Raw genomic sequence first — 18,655 nt, 5'->3', positions numbered from 1 at the left:
TCTTCCCTCCCCAACGATGAAAAAAGACCTGGTTCTGTCTCAATCCATTCAATGTGCTTGACCTTGTCGGCGTACTTGCTCTTGCCGAGCTCTTTCACTCTTTGGGTATCTTCACAATCGTGAGCCAACCGGCACTTCGTGGTCTCGAAGCGCTTGCTGAACGCGTTATCGATTCGACCGGCAACAGCCTTACTCATGATCCTGAAAGCTGCGATACTTTTGGCATCGAGATATAGGGCGACCTCGTTGACCAGCTCCGTCGGCAGTTTTGACGTTAAAGGATTTAGGTCGCGACGTCTGAGCATGGTGGCGGTCGATTGCAGGTTTCCGATTTGAGCTTCCTCCTCCTGTGCCGACAGGTCAAGAAGTCTTTCCATCATACTTCATTGAACTTGGCCTCCCCTTGCAGTCTAAGGATCGGAAGATTTAGAGGAACAATGGGTCAGCTAGACGTGACCACGTCTCCCTGGTCGAGAGGGGGCTCTTGGGTGATCTGGAGGGTTTGTTTCAACGCGACCGCACGCATCCGGACGCGGCCGGCTTTTTATATCTGATCGGAAAAACGCACATGCCGGTTTCTTGTCACTGGCCTGAGCTTATCCTAGTTATACTCTTTGACTTGGCGAATCGCGAAGGCCGGAGGCTGGTAAGAGACAAGAAATTGTGATTCGCTTGCTTAGGATGTGTTGATTGCTGAAGGATGGCTCCGCGGGCGTGGCTGGTCGAGCTAGGTGCAGCATTGACGAGGGACTGTTTCCTTCGCTATTGGATTAGGATGCGGCGATTTGAAATCTTTGCTGGGCTCCCCATTGACAGCGGCAATGGCGTTTGGTGTGGGCGCTCCATGTCTGTTTCCCCTTGGTGTTGTGTTCTTGCTACCGTATCGGGGTTAGCGTCGTCGCCTGCCCGGCGCGCCTACCTGCACGCGTCTGCGGTACCTACCTATGTGGTACCTGTACCATCTCTCAACTCCAGTCCTCGCCGTTGCACTCTCGCCGCGCTAGGCCCCAACCCTTTCATCACCATCCTCGCCACCAGGAGCCATCGTTGAAACAGACACCGTGCGGAAACGTCCGCCCGACTCGGCCTCTCGCCATCTCCTCGAGCCCCGTCGCCATCTGGGCTCCCACAAAATCCTACGTCGGCCAACGCTTCGCCCGCTCGATCCCACCCCACCGTGTTAGGCTTGGGAGCATTCATACGCTATAATTGCGACTGACAAGGAGCATTCAAGCCCCGAGTGTGGTGATTGGGGGGTTGTGTGTGCCACGAGTTTTGCCACAAAACCTCGGCGTACCGATTCCTACCTCGCGTACAGCAATGTCGGCCAAGGCGACCATGTTAATCGCTTCCGAACTTTCTCAACAACCATACTCAGCTCTGGAGAGATTGCCGGGTGAAATGGTGTCTGCGATTGCTCGATTCGTGTCTCCTCGAGACATTTTGAGTCTACGACTGGCGAGCAAAAAGCTTCACCATGAAATGGACCGCGAGATGAAGTGGGCTTTGAAGGGTGCCGTGCGACCTTTCTATTTGGAGTTTTCTCAACTGTTAAACTTCAAGTGGGTGGGTGAACGCAGGATCGCCAAACACCTCACGAGTATTGTCTTCAAGCGGCCTTCGATTTCAAATTTTGCCGAAACCGAGTTTTACAAAAAGCAATTTATCCCCACAGCCCACAAAGCGCTGAAAGGGTTTGAAAACCTGGAGTCTGTTTCCATCATGCTCTGGAATCCCATGGACTTGTCTCTTGGCATGGGCGGCGACCCAGACGACATTCCATGGTGCTTCGAGACTATTTCGCAGATGCTTCAGGGGCTAGAACACGACATCAGCTTCTCGGCAGACAACCGCCACTACCGGTGCGAAGTTCCCCGGCTCGGTATTTGCAAACGCACTATCGATGAAGTGATTTTGCGCGGTGGCAACGACCTCTTCACTGACCTGGACGACATGCTTGCGGCTTTGTGGAGCGGCATCACAAATACGCTTCTGAGTGGATGCCAATACCCTTCAATCCTTCGACTTTCACAGATGTTTGTTAAACAGTCTTTTGTTGATCGGATATACAGTCCAACAAAAGCTCCAGATGTGCTATTTCTTGAGGACGTTGTCGAGTTCGCCCAATTTCACGCTGATGAGGACGGCGATGAGGACGGTATTTTCGGCCGCGATGCTCGCAGGTGCGCATTCCAGCGTCTTGTGAGCCACCCGAAGTATAATCTTCGCGAGCTGTCCCTGGTCCGATGCCAACCGTCAGGCAGAAACGAGTCATGGATACCATTCTTTGAAGCCTTGAAAAAACACAAACATCTTGAGAATCTACGATTCGAAGACGTGCGTGGTGTCCGCTTCGATTGGGACAGCGACGGAAATTTGGATAACGGGACTCGACTGCCAGAAATCATCAAAGAACTGGGGATGGAGCAGGCTCTCGACAAGATGATAAATGCCTACCGTCAAGTTGCTCGTTGAGAGATTTTTGAGATGGCGTTCCTGTCCACAATCCTCAGTCTTTACATGAGCTGCTGGATCATAGGGGCAAACTAGGCCTGGTGCGGGGCTCGGCCGTACGTCGCGGGCTTCCAGAACTATGGGCAGTGCAGACAGCCCCATTCCCATCCCATCGAGCAATTGATCCCTTCATCTGTCCATGATCCCGGGTTCTATCCACTCATGGCGTCAATGAAGTCAAGTGCTTCGTCACCGAGCCCCAAGATGGCAAAGCCAGTGCAGCAGCCTGGAGCCTTCAGATCACGGCCGACGATCTGAGGGTTTTCACCTCACGTCTCCTAATCGTTTACGGCTGCATCGCTTGCGCTTCAGTGTTACAACGCAAGAGAGCAGACGCGAAAACGACCCTGGAAATCAACCTCAGCCCCTCTGACGCGTCGATTTGGTCAGAAGACGTGTCCGTAAACACCACGAATGGGTTCCGAAACGGCTGGAAACCATGGAAACTTCGCGATCCTCCAGATTGGCGACTCTATGGGAGTAGTTTTGGCGCTTGACTTGGAGAACTCGCTCGCGCGTGAGCATCGTGTGACACGTTCCGGCTGTGTGGGCTTTGCCTGCCAGAACCCGCATATCAATTTGCCAGTGGATCAGCGGAATTGTAACCGGTGCAAGGGATCGAGTGGTCTGTGGTATATACAGCCATTTCCCATCAAACTTACTCGATCCTCCCACAGTTTGGCCTCCCATCTCGCCCGTCCGGATGGTTGTCGACATGCCACCCAAACCAAAATCTCACAACCTGACGAAACCTCAAGGCGGCGCCAAAAAGACCCCTCAGCCTCGCAAATCGAACAGCTCCCGGTCTCGCAAAACGACAAAGCCTGTCCCTCGTGAGGCATCGCCTTCGTATTTGGAGAAGCTGCCCGCAGAAGTTGTGTGCAGGATCGGTGGAAAGCTGCAGCGACGAGATCTCAAATCACTCACCGTCAGCTCAAAGACGCTCTGAAACCACCTGGAAAAGACTTTTCAGTCTCAGTCCACGACCATCGAAGGCCCTCTGACATGGAAGCAAGCAAGGCTTCTCGTCAACTTGAGCAAAACTCGATTTGCCAAGAGCGTTGAGTACTTGCATTTCACCAAGTTCCCTGCCAATTCCTGGCAAAGGGACCTCAAAAGGCATCGCAAATATGTGGAGAAAACTTTCCCCGACCCGGCCTTGAAGAAGCTACCAGGAGAAGAAGATGACTGTCTTGTCTTGGGCCTGATGCTCGCACAAGCATTGAAAAGATTCGAAAATCTGGAGCGGATCTCGCTTGACTTCGGAGGAGCTAAACGGACGGCCAAGGACGGCCTGACTCCCGATCCTTGCCATTTTACTATGCGCTGGAAAGAATCGAAAGCTCCGTTGAATTCCGAGTCTTCTATGACTGGGGGCGTTACTTCGATCTCATCTGGTTTGGGAATACCACAAACGACTACGGGATCTATATCAAGAACTGTAGGCCGGAGAATGTGCCATTCTGGATTGATGGCTACCATCTGACTGGACGCGATCCAAAATTTCTCAGTGTCTCCGATGTGGTGCTTTGTCAACCACCTGAGTATTTTAACGCCTGCCTGGAAGAACTGGAGCTGTTGAACATTAGTGAGATGGAATCCGCTGGTGCTGGTTTCCTGCATTGTTTCCACCATGTCGTGGTGCAGGGAGAAAACCTACAGTCTCTGCGCAAGCTTTCCATCTTCGGCTGCAGTACAGATGAACAGGGTGCTACCTGGATTCCTATGCTCAAACGGTTATTGGAGGAAAGTCAGCTCGAGCATCTTGGGTTCGAGCGAAATGGAGGCGTTCGCTTTGACTGGGATGGCGACGGGAAACTTGACAGAGGGTCCAGAATTCCACAGATGGTCGAGGAGTTTGGGATGAAGCCAACGCTTGAGAAGATGATCAGTGCGTACTGCAACATTTACGCCTGATCCGGATTGAAGCGTCCCGTCAGCTGTCAACGCCCTCACTGTCCTCAGACTCGACACCTCCATCGCTATGGCAGGAGCCTCGCTAAATCTCAGACACTGCAACGAATAGGGGGAGACCCAAGGCTTACGCCGAGGGAAGCAATTTCAGCATGTCCTGCCAGAAACATCAGTTTCAAGTGCAGTTGGGCGAGTCGTTTTGCAGGAAGAGGGTTTCGGAGTAAACTCTCAGACCACCACTCGAACAAAAAGTACGGGACGAGATTCATTGTAATGCAGCGTGTCCCTGGCCCAAGTGCGTGCCTCACCTGTCGTGGACCATAATCAGCGCTTCTGCGACGCTTTCTTTCAAAAGACGGTATCGAATATTGTCACGTTTTGGATATAGTCTCATTCCACAGAACGTCTTTTCCTTCGCCCAGTCAAACTTGCCAGTATACAACAGCGACATGGCTTCGTTGACACTCAATGGTCACTCAACCCCATGTCCGCGACCGCTTGATAAACATACCACCAGACGCGTCTCCAGGGAACAACTCGTTTGTGCTGGACAAACCTGGCGCGAAGCTGATTGGCCGCGCCATCCCCTGTTCTCGGCTGCGTTGCATGCCAAAGCGATTTTTCGCACCCTCCAGAACCTTCGGCCCTAGATGTCCACCTCGACTTTCCACCATGCGATTCTTATCATGGACAACAGGATATCCGTGCCTTTAAAGTGGATACACAGTACACATGGCCAAGACTTGGCACTCTATTTCGATGCAGATTCCTTTTCGTATATCCGGTGAGCGTAGGGCCTAGTCAGACGTTGCTTTTTCCCATCTGTTTGCGACGAGTGGTGCGTCCGAGATTCGATTGACCCCGGAAACCAAACACCACGTGGAAAACATAGTGATGGATGCGCTAGCGGCCGGCAAACGGATATTGAAGCACATGGTAGTCTTCTTTCTGCACTCAACACCAGTAAGGACGTTTTTTCACCCTCCCCCGCAAACTTCCAAATGGAGCAAGCCGCATCCCACTGCCGATCGTCCGTTTTTTAACAGTTTCCTCCGACACGCCACCACAAACGCCATTTATGACCTCTCGTATCCTCGAAACCGACTTCTATCCCTCACAGCCGTGACCGGAAGCACAGAGGTCCGTGGTGGCGCCAAGTGGGGTAGCGATAGGACATTCTCTCTTGGCCAGCCAAGCACCAAAGCCGCTTACGAGCCGCACCTGCGGACCAATTATTGCATGCATCGCCTATGCTAAGCACTCAAGCCTAGCGAAGCCAGCGCTCGATTCGAGTGGCTGGTCCGGGCTCGCCAGGGCTATCGCATGTCGAAACCGCCACGTTGACGGTCGACCACCTCCATCTCCTCCGGACAAGACGGCGGTTCTCACGGCATGTCATTCTCACGAGACACAAACAACCTGGGAACAAAGGGCTGGGCGGCGAACGTGGTGTCGCACTGCAGCTGACCTCGCGCGACACGCGAGGCCCTGGTCTTGGGTTCAGGAACAAGGAGGATTGGTTGGAAAAGGCCTCGGACGTGTTACTGAACCACGCCTTCGCAAGTGAGATTTGCTGTAGCGTGCAGGATAAAGCTGTGCTAGTCTCCGCTTTTGATTTCCTTCCCACAACCTTCTTTTCCAATTCTCCGAAGATGGGCGACATTCATCGCTTGCAGACCCTCGAGGTCGGAGCCACAGACGCCGTCCGCAAACACTATGCGCGCCATGTCATTGAGAGGAGGCCTGTTTCGCAACGCAGGCTCGACTTTGAGCACCGTCGGCCGAGATTGTTGCGAGAATTGGCAGCAGAGGCGACCGGGGTGTTCTTCTACGGTGCGTGTGCGCTGGTTACACAAGGCCCATTTCCCTAATCCGTGTCGCAGTGTATCCCGGAATTGCGGCCACCGCGACGTTTTTCTTGAACGGCACTGAGCCAGCGTTCAGTTCCATCTTTCAAATCGGCTGGGCGTACGCAGTGGGCGTTGCATTTGCCATCATCACCAGCGCATCAACCTCAGGGGGCCACTTCAGTCCAGCCATCACCATTGCGTTTGCAGTCTGGCAAGATTTCCCATGGCGCAAAGTACCGTTGTACATTTGTGCGCAAATCTTCGGTGCTTTCATGGCTGGTCTACTTCTCATGGGCCAATATCACGAACAGATTGCCGTCTTCAACGCCGCGTCGCTGGCCCAGACCGGATCGCAAGTATACAACGGCGGACCCGCGAGCATCCTGTGCACATTTCCTGGCGTCGACCAGAACAATCTGGGCTATCTGTTCATGATTGAATTTTTTGTGGACACCTACCTGGTAAGTCGCACCAGATACTACCCCTTGCATAAACGGTGACAGCTGAACACGACCAGGCAATGGTAATCTGGGCGTGTCTCGATCCCGCCAACCCCTTCATCACGCCCGCCGCCGCGCCCTGGGTCATCGGCCTTGCATACGGCTCGATGATCTGGGGCTTCGCCGGCGTCTCCATCTCGGCCAACATGGCCCGCGACCTCGGGCTGCGGCTCGTCGCCCTCATCTTCTACGGCCCCGAAGCCTTCACGTACAAAAATTACGCCTGGATCGCGATTCTGGTCAGCATTCCGGCGACGCTGTTCGCCACGTGCTACTACGAGCTGGTGATGCGAGACAGCCTTGCCCGGTTGGGGACGGGGCGCGCAGTGCACGAACACGGCGATGAGGGTCTGTCAAGACATTTGAGTCGGACGGGCATTATTGTCTTGCCTGACGGTGGGCGTCTACATGTCAAGACTGCTTCAAGCGACAGCACGAATGATTTCAAAGACATTGTCTGAGTGTGTTGCGCGGTTTGTCTTGATCATTACCCGGTCAGCTCAGCAGAACTTCTTCCTGTTTCCTTTTTAGACCAAAACGGCTCTTGGATAGACTATTCGCGTGTTCTCGCATTCTATACAGCATACACTTTGGCATACGAATGACGATTCATGAGCTTTGCTTCGTGGTACCTTGATATCTTCTATTCCACTAACTTGTTCAGTCAGTCGTATGCTCACATTTCCTTGGGCGTCACTCAGGTTAGGCAATCAAGTGCGTCTAATATCGAGTTGGCTCCAGATTGCGCAACTATCTGACCTCAGAAGCCTATCTTCCAATAGCTCGCGTCCAATGTACCACTAGCTCTCATCAAAAGCGCCGATCTCGCTTTCAACGGGGACGCCGGGCCGCCATCCCCAGCGGCGCACAGGAATGCGTCTCGTCCAACAGCGAAAGCCAGGGCGGTCATTGGGGGCGAGCTTCAGGGGCGTGTTCTCCTAAACCGACTCGAGCTGACGGCGATGTTCTCAGTCCGGACGACGACGACGACGACGACGACGGCACGGCAGCAGTGTCCACGCAGCGCGACGAGCCAGGCTATCTACCACGCCACTCCCCCCACGCGCAGACTTGCTTCGTCCATCCAGCCACACCGAGGCTCCTCTGTATCGTCGCTAAGCCCCACGGCAAAGAAGCTTACACCTCTCTTCCCCACGCTAACCCAAACAGGCAACTCGCCAACTCGCAACCCCGTCGCGCTTACCGCTTCGGGTGGGTCGTTAGTCGCGTCCACGTCTGTCGGTCCGTTTACTCATCATCGACGTTTTCCCTGCTGCCACTGTCGCTGTCGCTTGTTTTCAACAATGCCGGCGGATTCGAAGCTGGTGTGATAGGTTTTGTTGCGAGGGCGCCAGGCTACGAAGGCGAGAAGGGAAGAGAAGACGGCGGGGTTTGTTTGGCTGGTTGATAGGGGGATACAGCATGTAGGTTTCGCTGGCTAGTAAATGATTGGAGGACATCCGTCCGGCCATCCATCCATCCATCCATGCTGCACAGCTCTGCTTCCAGCAGCGACACGACAGACGCCCGTCCGCCCACCAGCGCATCAGCAGCAGTCGTCACCGGCGCGATCAGTCATCCAAAGGCCAGCCGCCCCGCGTCCCAGGTGCCGTCTTGGGTTGCGCGCCGCCTGAGTCGCCGTTGGCGGGCTGCACTGGCCTGGCCTGGCCATCCCGGTTCCCTGCCTGCCGCCCGCTGCGGGTGCGGAGACGCTGTCTGGCTGCGCGGGCGACGTCACAGGATTGCGAGGGACGGGAGGAGAGCACGCGCGGGACGGAGGCGAGGAACCTCGGGGCCGAGTATTTCACGGCGATGCTACGCAAGTGATTGACGGACGGGTAAGTCTTGCTCACTGCGCTGGCTCACGGCTTGTGAGTGGCCCAGTCCTATCTGCCTTGATCTTCGCAATACAAACGGGTTTGGCTTCATGGTACATGTGGAGGAGCAGATTCAAGAGAAAACGTCAAATCATCAACGTCGTCGAGCGTCTTTTGATCGTTGAGAGTATAGACAGTAGTGTGTCGCGTATGTACAAATTATCAACACCGAGTTTGCTGTACATTTTTGTGCGGGTTCTGTGCAGGGCGTATAAACAGAGCTGCTGCTACCAGCGGCCAAAATAGTGGTCTCTGCACACTCATATGACGTGATGTGGTGCGAGAACCACCGTTCCTCCTCTTGATCTGACGCTGGTTACTAGGACATGCGACGATGGTCATGGCGGCCTGGCCCGTGGAATTTCTGCTTGAAGCCGCACAAAAAGTCTGCCATTGTTAGATTGACGCGTTGAAGGAAAGTAGACGGGCGGTACTCACATTTGATGCCATTCTCGTCGTCGCAATTGACTTGCTGACGGCCACGCGATTTGCCGCCGTAGCTGACGCGCACCTCAGCGTCTCCCTTTGCTGCCTGCGGCGCAGGCGGTGGCGCAGCGGCCGCGGCGCCCGACTCCTCAGCGCCCGCCGTCACGGTGACCGTCGTGGTCAACATGATCGACTGTGGAGGAGGACAAGTCCCAGGAGGGGCCCCAACGCCAACGCCACCAGCACCTTGTCCAGGCGGGGCCGTGCCGGGGGTGGGGACCGTGAGGAGAGTAGATTGGTTGGGGGCAGCTGCAGAGACAGACGAGTTAGCAAAGGCGCCGTTGTCATAAACAAGTGGACCTTGACCTACTGAGCCGGGCGTCGCGCCGACGGGCGCACCGCCCGCTCCAGCTTGTGTTTGCGAAAGAGTGACGGTGACTTCAGTGGGACATGGGGAAGTGACTGTAGCTTCAGAAGGACAGGGGGAAGTGACGGTAATTTCAGAGGGGCATGAATTGGGGGGTGCAGCACCGGTTCCGCCAGCTCCGCCAGCTCCAGCTGGCCCTGAGAGGGTGACGGTCACTTCCGTGGGACACGGGGAAGTGACAGTGACTTCGGAGGGACAAGATTGAGGACTTGGAGGCGGAGCGCCGCCTGGAGCAGAGCCCAATGTCACAGTGACTTCTGTTGGACATGGGCTGGTAACAGTAACTTCGGTCGGGCACGGGCTGGTGACAGTGACTTCGTTCGGACATGTCCCGGGGGGCGGAGGGCCGGCGGGTGGAGGGCTAGCGGGCGGAGGACTCTCCTGAGGCGGCGGGGTCTGAGCTGGCCCTGCCTCGACAGGAGAGGCCGTTTCGGTGACTTCGGCGATCGAGGGACAAGCGTTCGGCGGCGGCGGAGCTGGTGGAGCGACGGGCGGAACGATCGGGGTAGGAGCTGTCTTACCAGGGGGTGTAGACGGCGGAGGAGTTTCGGGAGCCGGGGGAGCAGCCGGAGGGGTGGTGGGTGATTCGGCAGGGGGTGGGGTTTCCGCAGGCGGGCCAGGGGCAGGAGGCGGAACCGGGGTCGTGGGACCAGGCTGAGCTTCCGGTGCAGCTGTTGCGACGCATTTGCACAGCTCCTTCGCTCCGGACGAGACCTTGAGGGCTTGGTTTACATCCTGGTTGCAGGCCTGAAGGACACACTGAGTGATGGTAGGATTCTTCTCAACCTCTGCCGACTTTTCACAGCCGCAACGAAAGTCGGTCGAAGCAACGTTGCAGCCGGCGGCTTTCTGCGCCGACAAGAGGCAAGACTGTCCACACTGAGGGATGAGAGAGAGAGCCGAACTGACGCATCCTTGCTGAGCGTAGACAGAAGAAATGGCAGCAAAAAAGCCGCCAAGGATGGTGAGGGCCTTCATGGTGACCGGAGAGATTGAAACGAAGGACACAACGAGTTGGTCCACTGGTAGAAGATGGTCTCAACGGGCGTCCAAAGCTTGTAGAATGACCGCATAGAGGAATGTCATATATTGCCATAAATGTCTTGCCAAAACCTGCCTCGGTGGAGACACATGCCACCGAGCAAGGGCATCCAGACACGAATTCCCCGCAATGTCCCCTCTGATGTGTATCCACATGCCTTTAGAGAGGCGCCATGAAGGCGATCGAAGCAACTGCGTATCCTCATCAGGCTAGCCTGGAAGGAGGTAAGGCACCAACAAGGTACAGGAGCGGGGGGTGACATATGCGCCGTCAACATTGACGATCTAGTGATTTGACTGATGTGGGGACAACCAGCACGCTGCGTAGCTATGCCGTAAAGGGGTTGGCAAGTCAGATGCCGAGAAAACACCATCCAAAGAAGGAAAGTGCGGGGAAGCTTATGCCTAACCGTCAGGCACAAGTTTTGATCCCAGAAAGAGCTAAACCGTCCAAGGAAAGGAATTTGAAACGAAAAGGCATGCACGCCGTTAGAGCCTCGGCGGACTGTGACTGGCGCTTCACGTGTTGAGCTTGCCGGCACAGGAACCGAGTCGCAACATTGCAATCCTCGGACTGAGATATGCCATACTCTGCACGTGGCCCACCCAGCTCTTGCAATGCAACGATATATCCAGCAATTTAAATAGAAGCGAGGACAAATGCGAGTAAAGCCCGGAGAACCTGCGTTAGTTAAGAGAAACAAAGCTTTGGACAGACTCTGTGAGTTGAAATAAGCTATCGGTACGGGAGCAGATCTACCTTGAGCTATATGTCCAGCTTTGGCCAATATCGAGCAACGCATCGGTCCGTCATGTTTTGGACGTTCTGGAGCGCTACGCAAGGTACATGTGAAGACGGTTCCCAAGACATGGCCAAGCTCTTCGTAGCCCCGCTTCGTGACTGAGTCAGGAGCTCTCGGGAAGAGCTGAAGGCCTACGAGGTGGGGAGATCCCTGTGGATGTGATGGATGGACCTGAGGCGCAACGGCTACTGCTGCCAATGATCATGAGGTGTTGAGACTCGCGGACGTCCAGCGATAAGAGAATTGTGTGGGAAGTGCTGTGAGCTGCAACAGGCCCGGTGACTTTGATGACCTCAAATTATTCTAGCGACAAATACCGTCCTTGAGTTGAGTGCTACAGTGCATGAGATTGCTGCTCGACAAGGTCTGGTACTGAGGGAAATGCAGCCACCTGGGTAGTTCAACTATACTCGAAGTTGATCTTCATTGAATTTGAATCCGAGCTAGGATCACTTCTCCTGGTCCATGTCGCTGACGATGGAGGATCCGCTTCGTTAGGGCGACTCGGGCAATAGCGCATTGAGCTGTAGAGAAGGACTTCTCGGTCGCGAGTTTGGCCTGTGGCATTGAAAGTCGACGGCAATCCGTGCTGCGGCGAGGCGATTCTGGGAAGCGGTAGAGGAAGACACCAGACGCTGCCGAGCAACCAGACTTCGAAATGACACACTGGCACTTGATGGCTCGCGCGATGGCGATATGGTGATAGCAGGGGCAAAGGCGAGGGTTTGGTGTTGGGGGACGGAGACGCGGACGGCACCGGCAAGCCGACCTCCGCTAAGACGCGGGAGAGCACGGACCATCGGAACGTTTGCCGATCGAGGGCAGGGCGGTGGCAGAATGTCGCCATGAGCCAACACCATCGACAAGACAACAATCCCACTCTGGTCGCGGCTACGCCTCTTCCTGGTGCTGCTCCAGCTCTCCTCGCGAACCCGATCTCTCTCCTCGCTTTCTGTTGCCATTACCCCACGAAATCCTCCAGGCGGGCCTCAACGGACGGCCTGTCAATCTTCCTTTCTTAGCCATCGGCTTCCGATCCCGATCAGCGATAAACAGGTCACCATTGTATATATTGTGTATAGGAATACAAACGTTGGGCACTGTCTCACGCTCTGCCGAAACAAACAATATACCCCTCTCACACTCTCTTGCCATACTTCCACCTTCTCCACCCTCACATACCTCAGCAAACATGGGCGAAATGACTTCCGCCAAGACGATTGGACGCGGCATCCGCATAGCCATTGACGTAAGTCCGGCCAAACCTACATGGAGCTTGCAAGCTGACTATGACAGCGTGGTGGCACCTTCACAGACTGCGTTGGAAATCCTGGTACCGGCAGGATGGAAGACGACGTTGTCATCAAGCTTCTCTCAGTCGACCCCGAAAACTACGACGATGCACCTCTCGAAGGCATCCGAAGATTATTATCAAAATTTACCGGCAAAGAAATACCCCGAGGCGAGCCATTGGACACGTCCAAGATTGAGAGCATACGGATGGGCACAACTGTGGCAACAAATGCACTATTGGAGAGGAAGGGAGAAGATGTTGCGATGGTGGTCACCAAAGGCTTCCGCGACTGCTTGGATATTGGAAACCAGTCAAGACCAAACATCTTTGATTTGGCAATCCGCAAGCCCGACGTGCTGTACAAGAAGGTCGTCGAGATTGACGAGCGCGTCACTTTGGAAGACTATGCCGAGGACCCCGAGAGAAACGAGACAAAAGCACAACCATTCGAAGATTCCGGTGCCGACGCGGAGCTTGTGCGAGGTCTCTCTGGAGAAGCCGTAAGAATATTGTCCAGGCCAAAGGGAGACATCATCCGAAAACAGCTCCAGGAGGTGTATGACAGCGGGCTGCGCAGCATCGCTGTGTGTCTGATGCACGGTTACACATTCCCCCACCACGAGGCGCTCGTTGGCAGAATAGCCAAGGACATCGGTTTCGAGCATGTCAGCTTGAGCCACGAGTTGATGCCGATGATCAAGCTGGTCCCACGTGCAACTTCCACGTGCGCTGATGCATATCTTACTCCGGCCATCAGAAAGTACATCGACGGCTTCTCCAAGGGTTTCGCAGGCGGCCTTGGCTCGGAAAGTGTAAAGCGGGAAAGCGGCGACAAGGGTGCAAGATGCGAGTTTATGCAGAGCGACGGTGGTCTGGTCGATGTCGACATCTTCTCCGGCCTGCGCGCAATTCTCTCTGGTCCCGCTGGTGGTGTTGTTGGCTACGCGCTGACCTCGTACGACCCCAAGACCAAGACCCCAGTCATCGGCTTCGACATGGGAGGTACAAGCACTGACGTCAGCCGATATGGCGCTGGCCGCTACGATCACGTTTTCGAGACCACCACCGCCGGAGTCACGATTCAATCGCCACAGCTCGACATCAACACGGTTGCCGCAGGCGGTGGCTCTCGACTCTTTTTCCGCAATGGCTTGTTCGTGGTCGGCCCCGAATCCGCCAGCGCTCACCCTGGCCCTGCTTGCTATCGCAAGGGTGGTCCTCTGACCATCACCGATGCCAATCTGTTTCTGGGTAGACTTTTGCCCGAATTCTTTCCCAAAATCTTTGGCAAGAATGAGGACGAGCCGCTCGACTCCGAGGCCAGTGAGCAGCTTTTCAAGGAGTTGACGGAGCGCATCAATCAAGAGGTCGCGGGCGACAACAAGGACAAGGAGATGTCAATGGACGAGGTGGCGTACGGTTTCATCAAGATTGCAAACGAGACCATGACTAGGCCCATTCGTTCATTGACGGAGGCGAGAGGTCACGACACATCCAAGCACCGACTGGCGACTTTCGGAGGTGCTGGAGGCCAACATGCCGTCGCCATTGCGCAGGCTCTCGGAATCTCTCAAATCCTCATTCACAGATACTCGTCTGTCTTGTCGGCTTACGGCATGGCCCTCGCAGATGTCGTTGACGAGAGACAAGAGCCTGAAAGCAAGGTGTGGTCTGACAAGGACCAGGAGACCCGCAACTACCTTCAACAGAAGATGGAGGACCTGAAGCGCAAGTCTAGCACTACCTTGAATGACCAGGGCTTCTCTGGGGACCAGATTCACTTTGAAGAGTACTTGAACATGCGCTACCGTGGAACCGAATCGGCAATCATGGTTGTCAAACCCACCAACGAGGAAGCGAAGACTGAGTATGGCGGGGACGATTGGGCCTACGGCAAAGCTTTCGTCAAGCAACACGACCAAGAATTTGGCTTTACGCTCCCGGACCGAGACATCATCATCGACGACGTGCGCGTCAGAGGCATTGGCATGACGTTCCAAGGCCTCGAGAAGACTGTGGACGAACAGCTCAAGGAAATCACGGCAAAAGACCTCAAGGACGGCGCAAAGCAGCACAGCTCGAAGTCGGTCTACTTTGACGGTGGCCGACAAAACACGCCAATCTATAGACTTGAGGACTTGGAGGTTGGGGACCGCCTGAGGGGTCCAGCAATCATTGCCGACGGCACCCAGACGATTGTCGTTACTCCCGACGCCTCTGCGCTTGTCCTCAAGACTCACGTCATCATCAATGTCGGAGAATCGGAGCAGACCGAGAAGAAACTTACCACGGATGAGGTCGACCCAATCATGCTCAGCATCTTTGCCCACCGTTTCATGGCCATTGCAGAACAGATGGGTCGGGCGCTGCAAAAGACGAGTGTAAGCACCAATGTCAAGGAGCGCCTTGACTACTCTTGTGCTCTCTTTGATGCGGACGGCGGCCTTGTCGCTAATGCACCCCATCTTCCCGTTCACCTGGGATCCATGTCCACTTGCGTTCGCAAGCAGGCCGGCATTTGGAAGGGCAAGCTGAAGAGGGGTGATGTGCTTGTTTCAAACCACCCTATGTTTGGTGGTACGCATCTTCCTGACATCACGGTCATTACGCCAGCATTCAGCGGCGACAAAATCGTTTTCTATGTGGCCTCGCGCGCCCACCATGCCGACATTGGTGGCATCCTCCCCGGCTCAATGCCACCTCACAGTCGCGAACTTTACCAAGAAGGTGCCGCGATCAAGACTGAAAAGCTGGTCTCAGAAGGCCACTTCAATGAGGAGCGAATCACGGAACTTCTTCACAAAGAGCCTGCACAATATCCTGGTTGCAGTGGAACGAGATGTCTTGCCGACAACCTCAATGACCTCAAAGCGCAAGTTGCCGCGAACCAAAAGGGCATCAACCTCATCTCGACATTGATCGAGGAATACGGCGAGGAGGTTGTCCAATTCTACATGCACAAGATTCAGGACAATGCGGAGCTGAGTGTGAGGAAGCTCCTCAAAGAAGTCAGCAAGAGATTTGAGGGCCAAGATCTCAGTGCCGTCGACTACATGGATGACGGTAGCCCAATACAGCTCAAGGTTCAGATTGACGCAGAAAAGGGAGAAGCAGTCTTTGACTTTGAAGGCACGGGGCCCGAGGTTTACGGTATGTCACTTTCGCTCTTTTCCACTCCACTCATTCTAACGACGTCAGGCAACATCAATGCACCCGCCGCAATCACTTATTCTGCCATCATCTACTGTTTGCGCTGTTTGATCAAGGAAGACATTCCCTTGAACCAGGGTTGTCTCAAACCCGTGCATGTCAAGATTCCAGAGAAGTGTTTCCTCTCGCCATCCGACAAAGCCGCTGTGGTTGGCGGCAACGTCCTTACTGTAAGTCTCGAACAAAAGTATCGATTTCTTACTTGCTCACATCCTCTAGTCTCAACGTGTCACCGACGTCGTTCTCAAGGCTTTCCGTGCATGTGCAGCATCCCAGGGTGACTGCAACAACCTCACTTTCGGCTACGGTGGAAACCAGGCTGGACAGAAAGAGCAGAAGGGCTTTGTAAGTCGATTACTCTGCGCTGCATATACAAAACTAACAAAATTAGGGCTACTACGAGACGATTGCCGGTGGTTCGGGCGCTGGCCCAACGTGGGATGGAACGTCTGGTGTGCACACCCACATGACTAACACCCGCATCACGGACGCCGAGGTCTTCGAGCGTCGCTACCCAGTCATCCTGCGCGAGTTCAGCTTGCGCGAAGGCTCTGGTGGCCGTGGTCAACATTCTGGTGGAGACGGTGTGACCCGCGACATTGAATTCCGCATCCCCGTACAGGTGTCGATTCTCTCGGAGCGCCGCGTATACCATCCTTACGGCCTCGAAGGCGGTGAAGATGCAGCGTGTGGGCAGAATATCTGGGTCAGGAGAATAGCAAGCAGCGACGAAAAGCCAGAAGCTGCGACGAGTGCGGCAGTGGATGAAAGCCAGTTCAGACAGATCAACTTGGGCGCAAAAAACACAGCAAGCATGCAGCCTGGAGACCGCATCATTATCAAGACGCCAGGTGGTGGCGCATGGGGTCGGCTCGGTGAAAAGAGCGTCGCGGTCAAGGGAAGAGATCCCAAGGAGGCGTGGCGCAAGGGAAGTGTCGCAACAAGATTGGAGACTGCTGAGACGTCTGCATAGAGGATTTCCGGGCGTCGGCTTACAGGTCTGAGTGATTATCCGGAGAATTGGCGTCAAAGGAGCAACAGGACAAAGACTTGAGATCGGTAGAGGTGCAATCGATTCGATTTTCGCAGCCAGGTTGGCGACTCTGTCCTCTCCGAAAAGAAAGAGCCGCCGTTTCCGGACAACAAAGCACTTTCATCGTGGTGATTCGAATGCCCAAAGCTCAACATCATCTGCTTGGAATAAAAGAACAGTTTTTTGTCTTGCGCTCTGCGGCATCTGCAAGCGTCCAGTATTGTGTCCCAAAGCAGGATTTCCTTCTTTCGTTTTTTGTGCCTTTGGGGTCCCAGTCAAAGTTTATAATCGCTGCGTCTGCTGTGCTTTTCGCGACCAAAGCTACTTCGACATTGCTTCCCTCAGAACACGACATTACAATCTGCCTAGGACACAACCGCACAGGATACAGCACCTCAATAAGCAGCCATGGACGGCAGGAACAGACTGGAAAACGACCTACCGGTCGAGATGTACCAGCTAATCGCAAGATTCCTTCCTGTTGAGGATTTGAGATCCATGCGCCTGGTCAATCACACAGCAGATGGTAATCTGGAATATGAGCTCAGTCTTCGGATCTCGCCTTTCAGAGCGATTGGAAATACTTCAGTCCAAGGTCTCCAAGAGTTCGTGGTGGAGAATGGTGGCAGATACGAGGATCGCATTACGACTTTGCTCATCGACGAAGAAGAAGTTCGTAGGAGCCTGGATGTTGCCTCCGTCACCAATCCCAGATCCAGAGTGGACCAGCTTGTGAAAGACGGCCTGTCAGCAATCTTTCGTAGACTGACAAATCTCAAAACAGTCATATGGAAAGTGACCCAGAGAAAAGAAGAAATTGTAGTGCCAGGGTGGCTTCCTCTATTGGCGCAGCGCGAAGATCGGCCTTTGAGGGTGTTTGCCGCGGCATTGCAAGGTCTCAGACTTAAAATCCACATCGCAGGCCGCCAATTCGATTTCACAATCTACTGGGAAGGATCCAAGCACGATACGAAAAAGATAAGACTCATCGGTAGCGGTCCCTCGGGTCGTTCCAGGTTAGCGCCCATCACTGAACAGAGGCAAGATTTCTTGATCGTGGCTTGCAACAATGTCATGGATCACTTCTGTTTTGACGCCGAGGCGGTCCACCTCTCCTGTGTCAACTTCGACGGACTCACCGAAGGGATGGTGAATGATTGGTTCTATCTCGGCTTGGAGATTTATATGAACTTCCCGACAACGCTGGTGATCGACAACTGCATTCTTAGCGAGCATATACCGTGGGCGAATCTCATGTCTTACAAAACCAAGCTTACCATCAAGAATTCGCACATCAGTATTGATTCACTCGACCACATTCTCGAGTTGGCGGCCGACGGAGAGCAGACAGGGGACCTGGAGGGACTCTGGATACAGGACCTACACAACATGTATTTCCATTGGTGGGACGGCGTGATAGACTCGGGCGCCCGCTTGCAACATTACATCGCCACCGATGGTCTTCGACAGGCTGCTTTCCATATGCGGCAAGCTGCGACAGAATGGTTTCCAGACGATGAGCATGGAGAGCGGTATCGACACGAGCAGCCCCTTCAACGTCCTTGGACCATGGGCGACCCTCGCCAACGACAGCTCAAGTACCAGACTCAAGACCAGAATTTCCGAGCTCACCACCGCCGCTAATGGGCTCTCTTCGTCTGTTTCTCCATCCAAAACCCGAAAACAATTTGGTTGGCCCCTGGCTGCGCCGACCAGAGAGCTCCGGTCGAGTCGTCTGCGGAACTCCTGTGGGACATTAAAGAAGT

General features: G+C 54.5%; 6 protein-coding genes across 6 annotated transcripts; 5 read left to right on the top strand and 1 right to left on the bottom strand.

Moving 5' to 3' along the window:
• Window positions 1-1,320: 1,320 nt before the first annotated feature.
• J3D65DRAFT_670524 (uncharacterized protein) lies at window positions 1,321-2,475 on the top strand (the record flags this gene model as incomplete). The annotated part of the gene is made up of 1 exon (XM_066803295.1): window positions 1,321-2,475. The coding sequence occupies one exon, from the start codon at window positions 1,321-1,323 to the stop codon at window positions 2,473-2,475; it is 1,155 nt and encodes a 384-aa protein (XP_066652715.1).
• Window positions 2,476-3,229: 754 nt separating this feature from the next.
• On the top strand, window positions 3,230-4,431 carry J3D65DRAFT_605842 (uncharacterized protein; the record flags this gene model as incomplete). The annotated part of the gene is made up of 3 exons (XM_066798378.1): window positions 3,230-3,442; window positions 3,488-3,892; window positions 3,952-4,431. The coding sequence occupies 3 exons, from the start codon at window positions 3,230-3,232 to the stop codon at window positions 4,429-4,431; spliced, it is 1,098 nt and encodes a 365-aa protein (XP_066652714.1).
• Window positions 4,432-5,883: 1,452 nt separating this feature from the next.
• On the top strand, window positions 5,884-7,628 carry J3D65DRAFT_78622 (aquaporin-like protein). The gene is made up of 5 exons (XM_066804186.1): window positions 5,884-6,261; window positions 6,312-6,739; window positions 6,796-7,272; window positions 7,447-7,479; window positions 7,583-7,628. The coding sequence occupies exons 1-3, from the start codon at window positions 6,081-6,083 to the stop codon at window positions 7,237-7,239; spliced, it is 1,053 nt and encodes a 350-aa protein (XP_066652713.1). The 5' UTR covers window positions 5,884-6,080; the 3' UTR covers window positions 7,240-7,272; window positions 7,447-7,479; window positions 7,583-7,628.
• A 994-nt stretch (window positions 7,629-8,622) lies between these two features.
• On the bottom strand, window positions 8,623-10,557 carry J3D65DRAFT_635110 (uncharacterized protein). Its single transcript, XM_066801283.1, has 2 exons — window positions 9,094-10,557; window positions 8,623-9,042 (listed from the first exon to the last, which is right to left on the bottom strand). Exons 1-2 carry the CDS (start codon window positions 10,484-10,486, stop codon window positions 8,975-8,977), a joined length of 1,461 nt encoding a protein of 486 aa, XP_066652712.1. The 5' UTR covers window positions 10,487-10,557; the 3' UTR covers window positions 8,623-8,974.
• A 1,987-nt stretch (window positions 10,558-12,544) lies between these two features.
• J3D65DRAFT_670521 (Hydantoinase B/oxoprolinase-domain-containing protein) lies at window positions 12,545-16,829 on the top strand (the record flags this gene model as incomplete). Its single annotated transcript, XM_066803294.1, has 5 exons — window positions 12,545-12,601; window positions 12,649-15,796; window positions 15,845-16,026; window positions 16,076-16,201; window positions 16,248-16,829. The coding sequence occupies 5 exons, from the start codon at window positions 12,545-12,547 to the stop codon at window positions 16,827-16,829; spliced, it is 4,095 nt and encodes a 1,364-aa protein (XP_066652711.1).
• A 468-nt stretch (window positions 16,830-17,297) lies between these two features.
• J3D65DRAFT_670520 (uncharacterized protein) lies at window positions 17,298-18,533 on the top strand (the record flags this gene model as incomplete). Its single annotated transcript, XM_066803293.1, has 1 exon — window positions 17,298-18,533. The coding sequence occupies one exon, from the start codon at window positions 17,298-17,300 to the stop codon at window positions 18,531-18,533; it is 1,236 nt and encodes a 411-aa protein (XP_066652710.1).
• Between the last annotated feature and the right edge of the window lie 122 nt (window positions 18,534-18,655).

Source organism: Phyllosticta citribraziliensis (genome assembly GCF_038025025.1).
Source record: "Phyllosticta citribraziliensis strain CPC 17464 chromosome Unknown J3D65scaffold_10, whole genome shotgun sequence".
Lineage (NCBI taxonomy): Eukaryota > Fungi > Ascomycota > Dothideomycetes > Botryosphaeriales > Phyllostictaceae > Phyllosticta > Phyllosticta citribraziliensis.
Note: the sequence above shows the minus strand (reverse complement) of the source record. Positions and strands in the feature narration are given on the sequence as shown.

Coding starts and splice junctions, on each gene's coding strand:
- J3D65DRAFT_78622 (XM_066804186.1), top strand. CDS start 6,081: ATGGGCGACATTCATCGCTTGCAGACCCTCGAGGTCGGAGCCACAGAC. Junction 6,262..6,311: donor GACCGGGGTGTTCTTCTACG/GTGCGTGTGCGC, acceptor TCCGTGTCGCAG/TGTATCCCGGAATTGCGGCC. Junction 6,740..6,795: donor TTTTTGTGGACACCTACCTG/GTAAGTCGCACC, acceptor GAACACGACCAG/GCAATGGTAATCTGGGCGTG.
- J3D65DRAFT_635110 (XM_066801283.1), bottom strand. CDS start 10,486: ATGAAGGCCCTCACCATCCTTGGCGGCTTTTTTGCTGCCATTTCTTCT. Junction 9,043..9,093: donor CGACGAGAATGGCATCAAAT/GTGAGTACCGCC, acceptor TAACAATGGCAG/ACTTTTTGTGCGGCTTCAAG.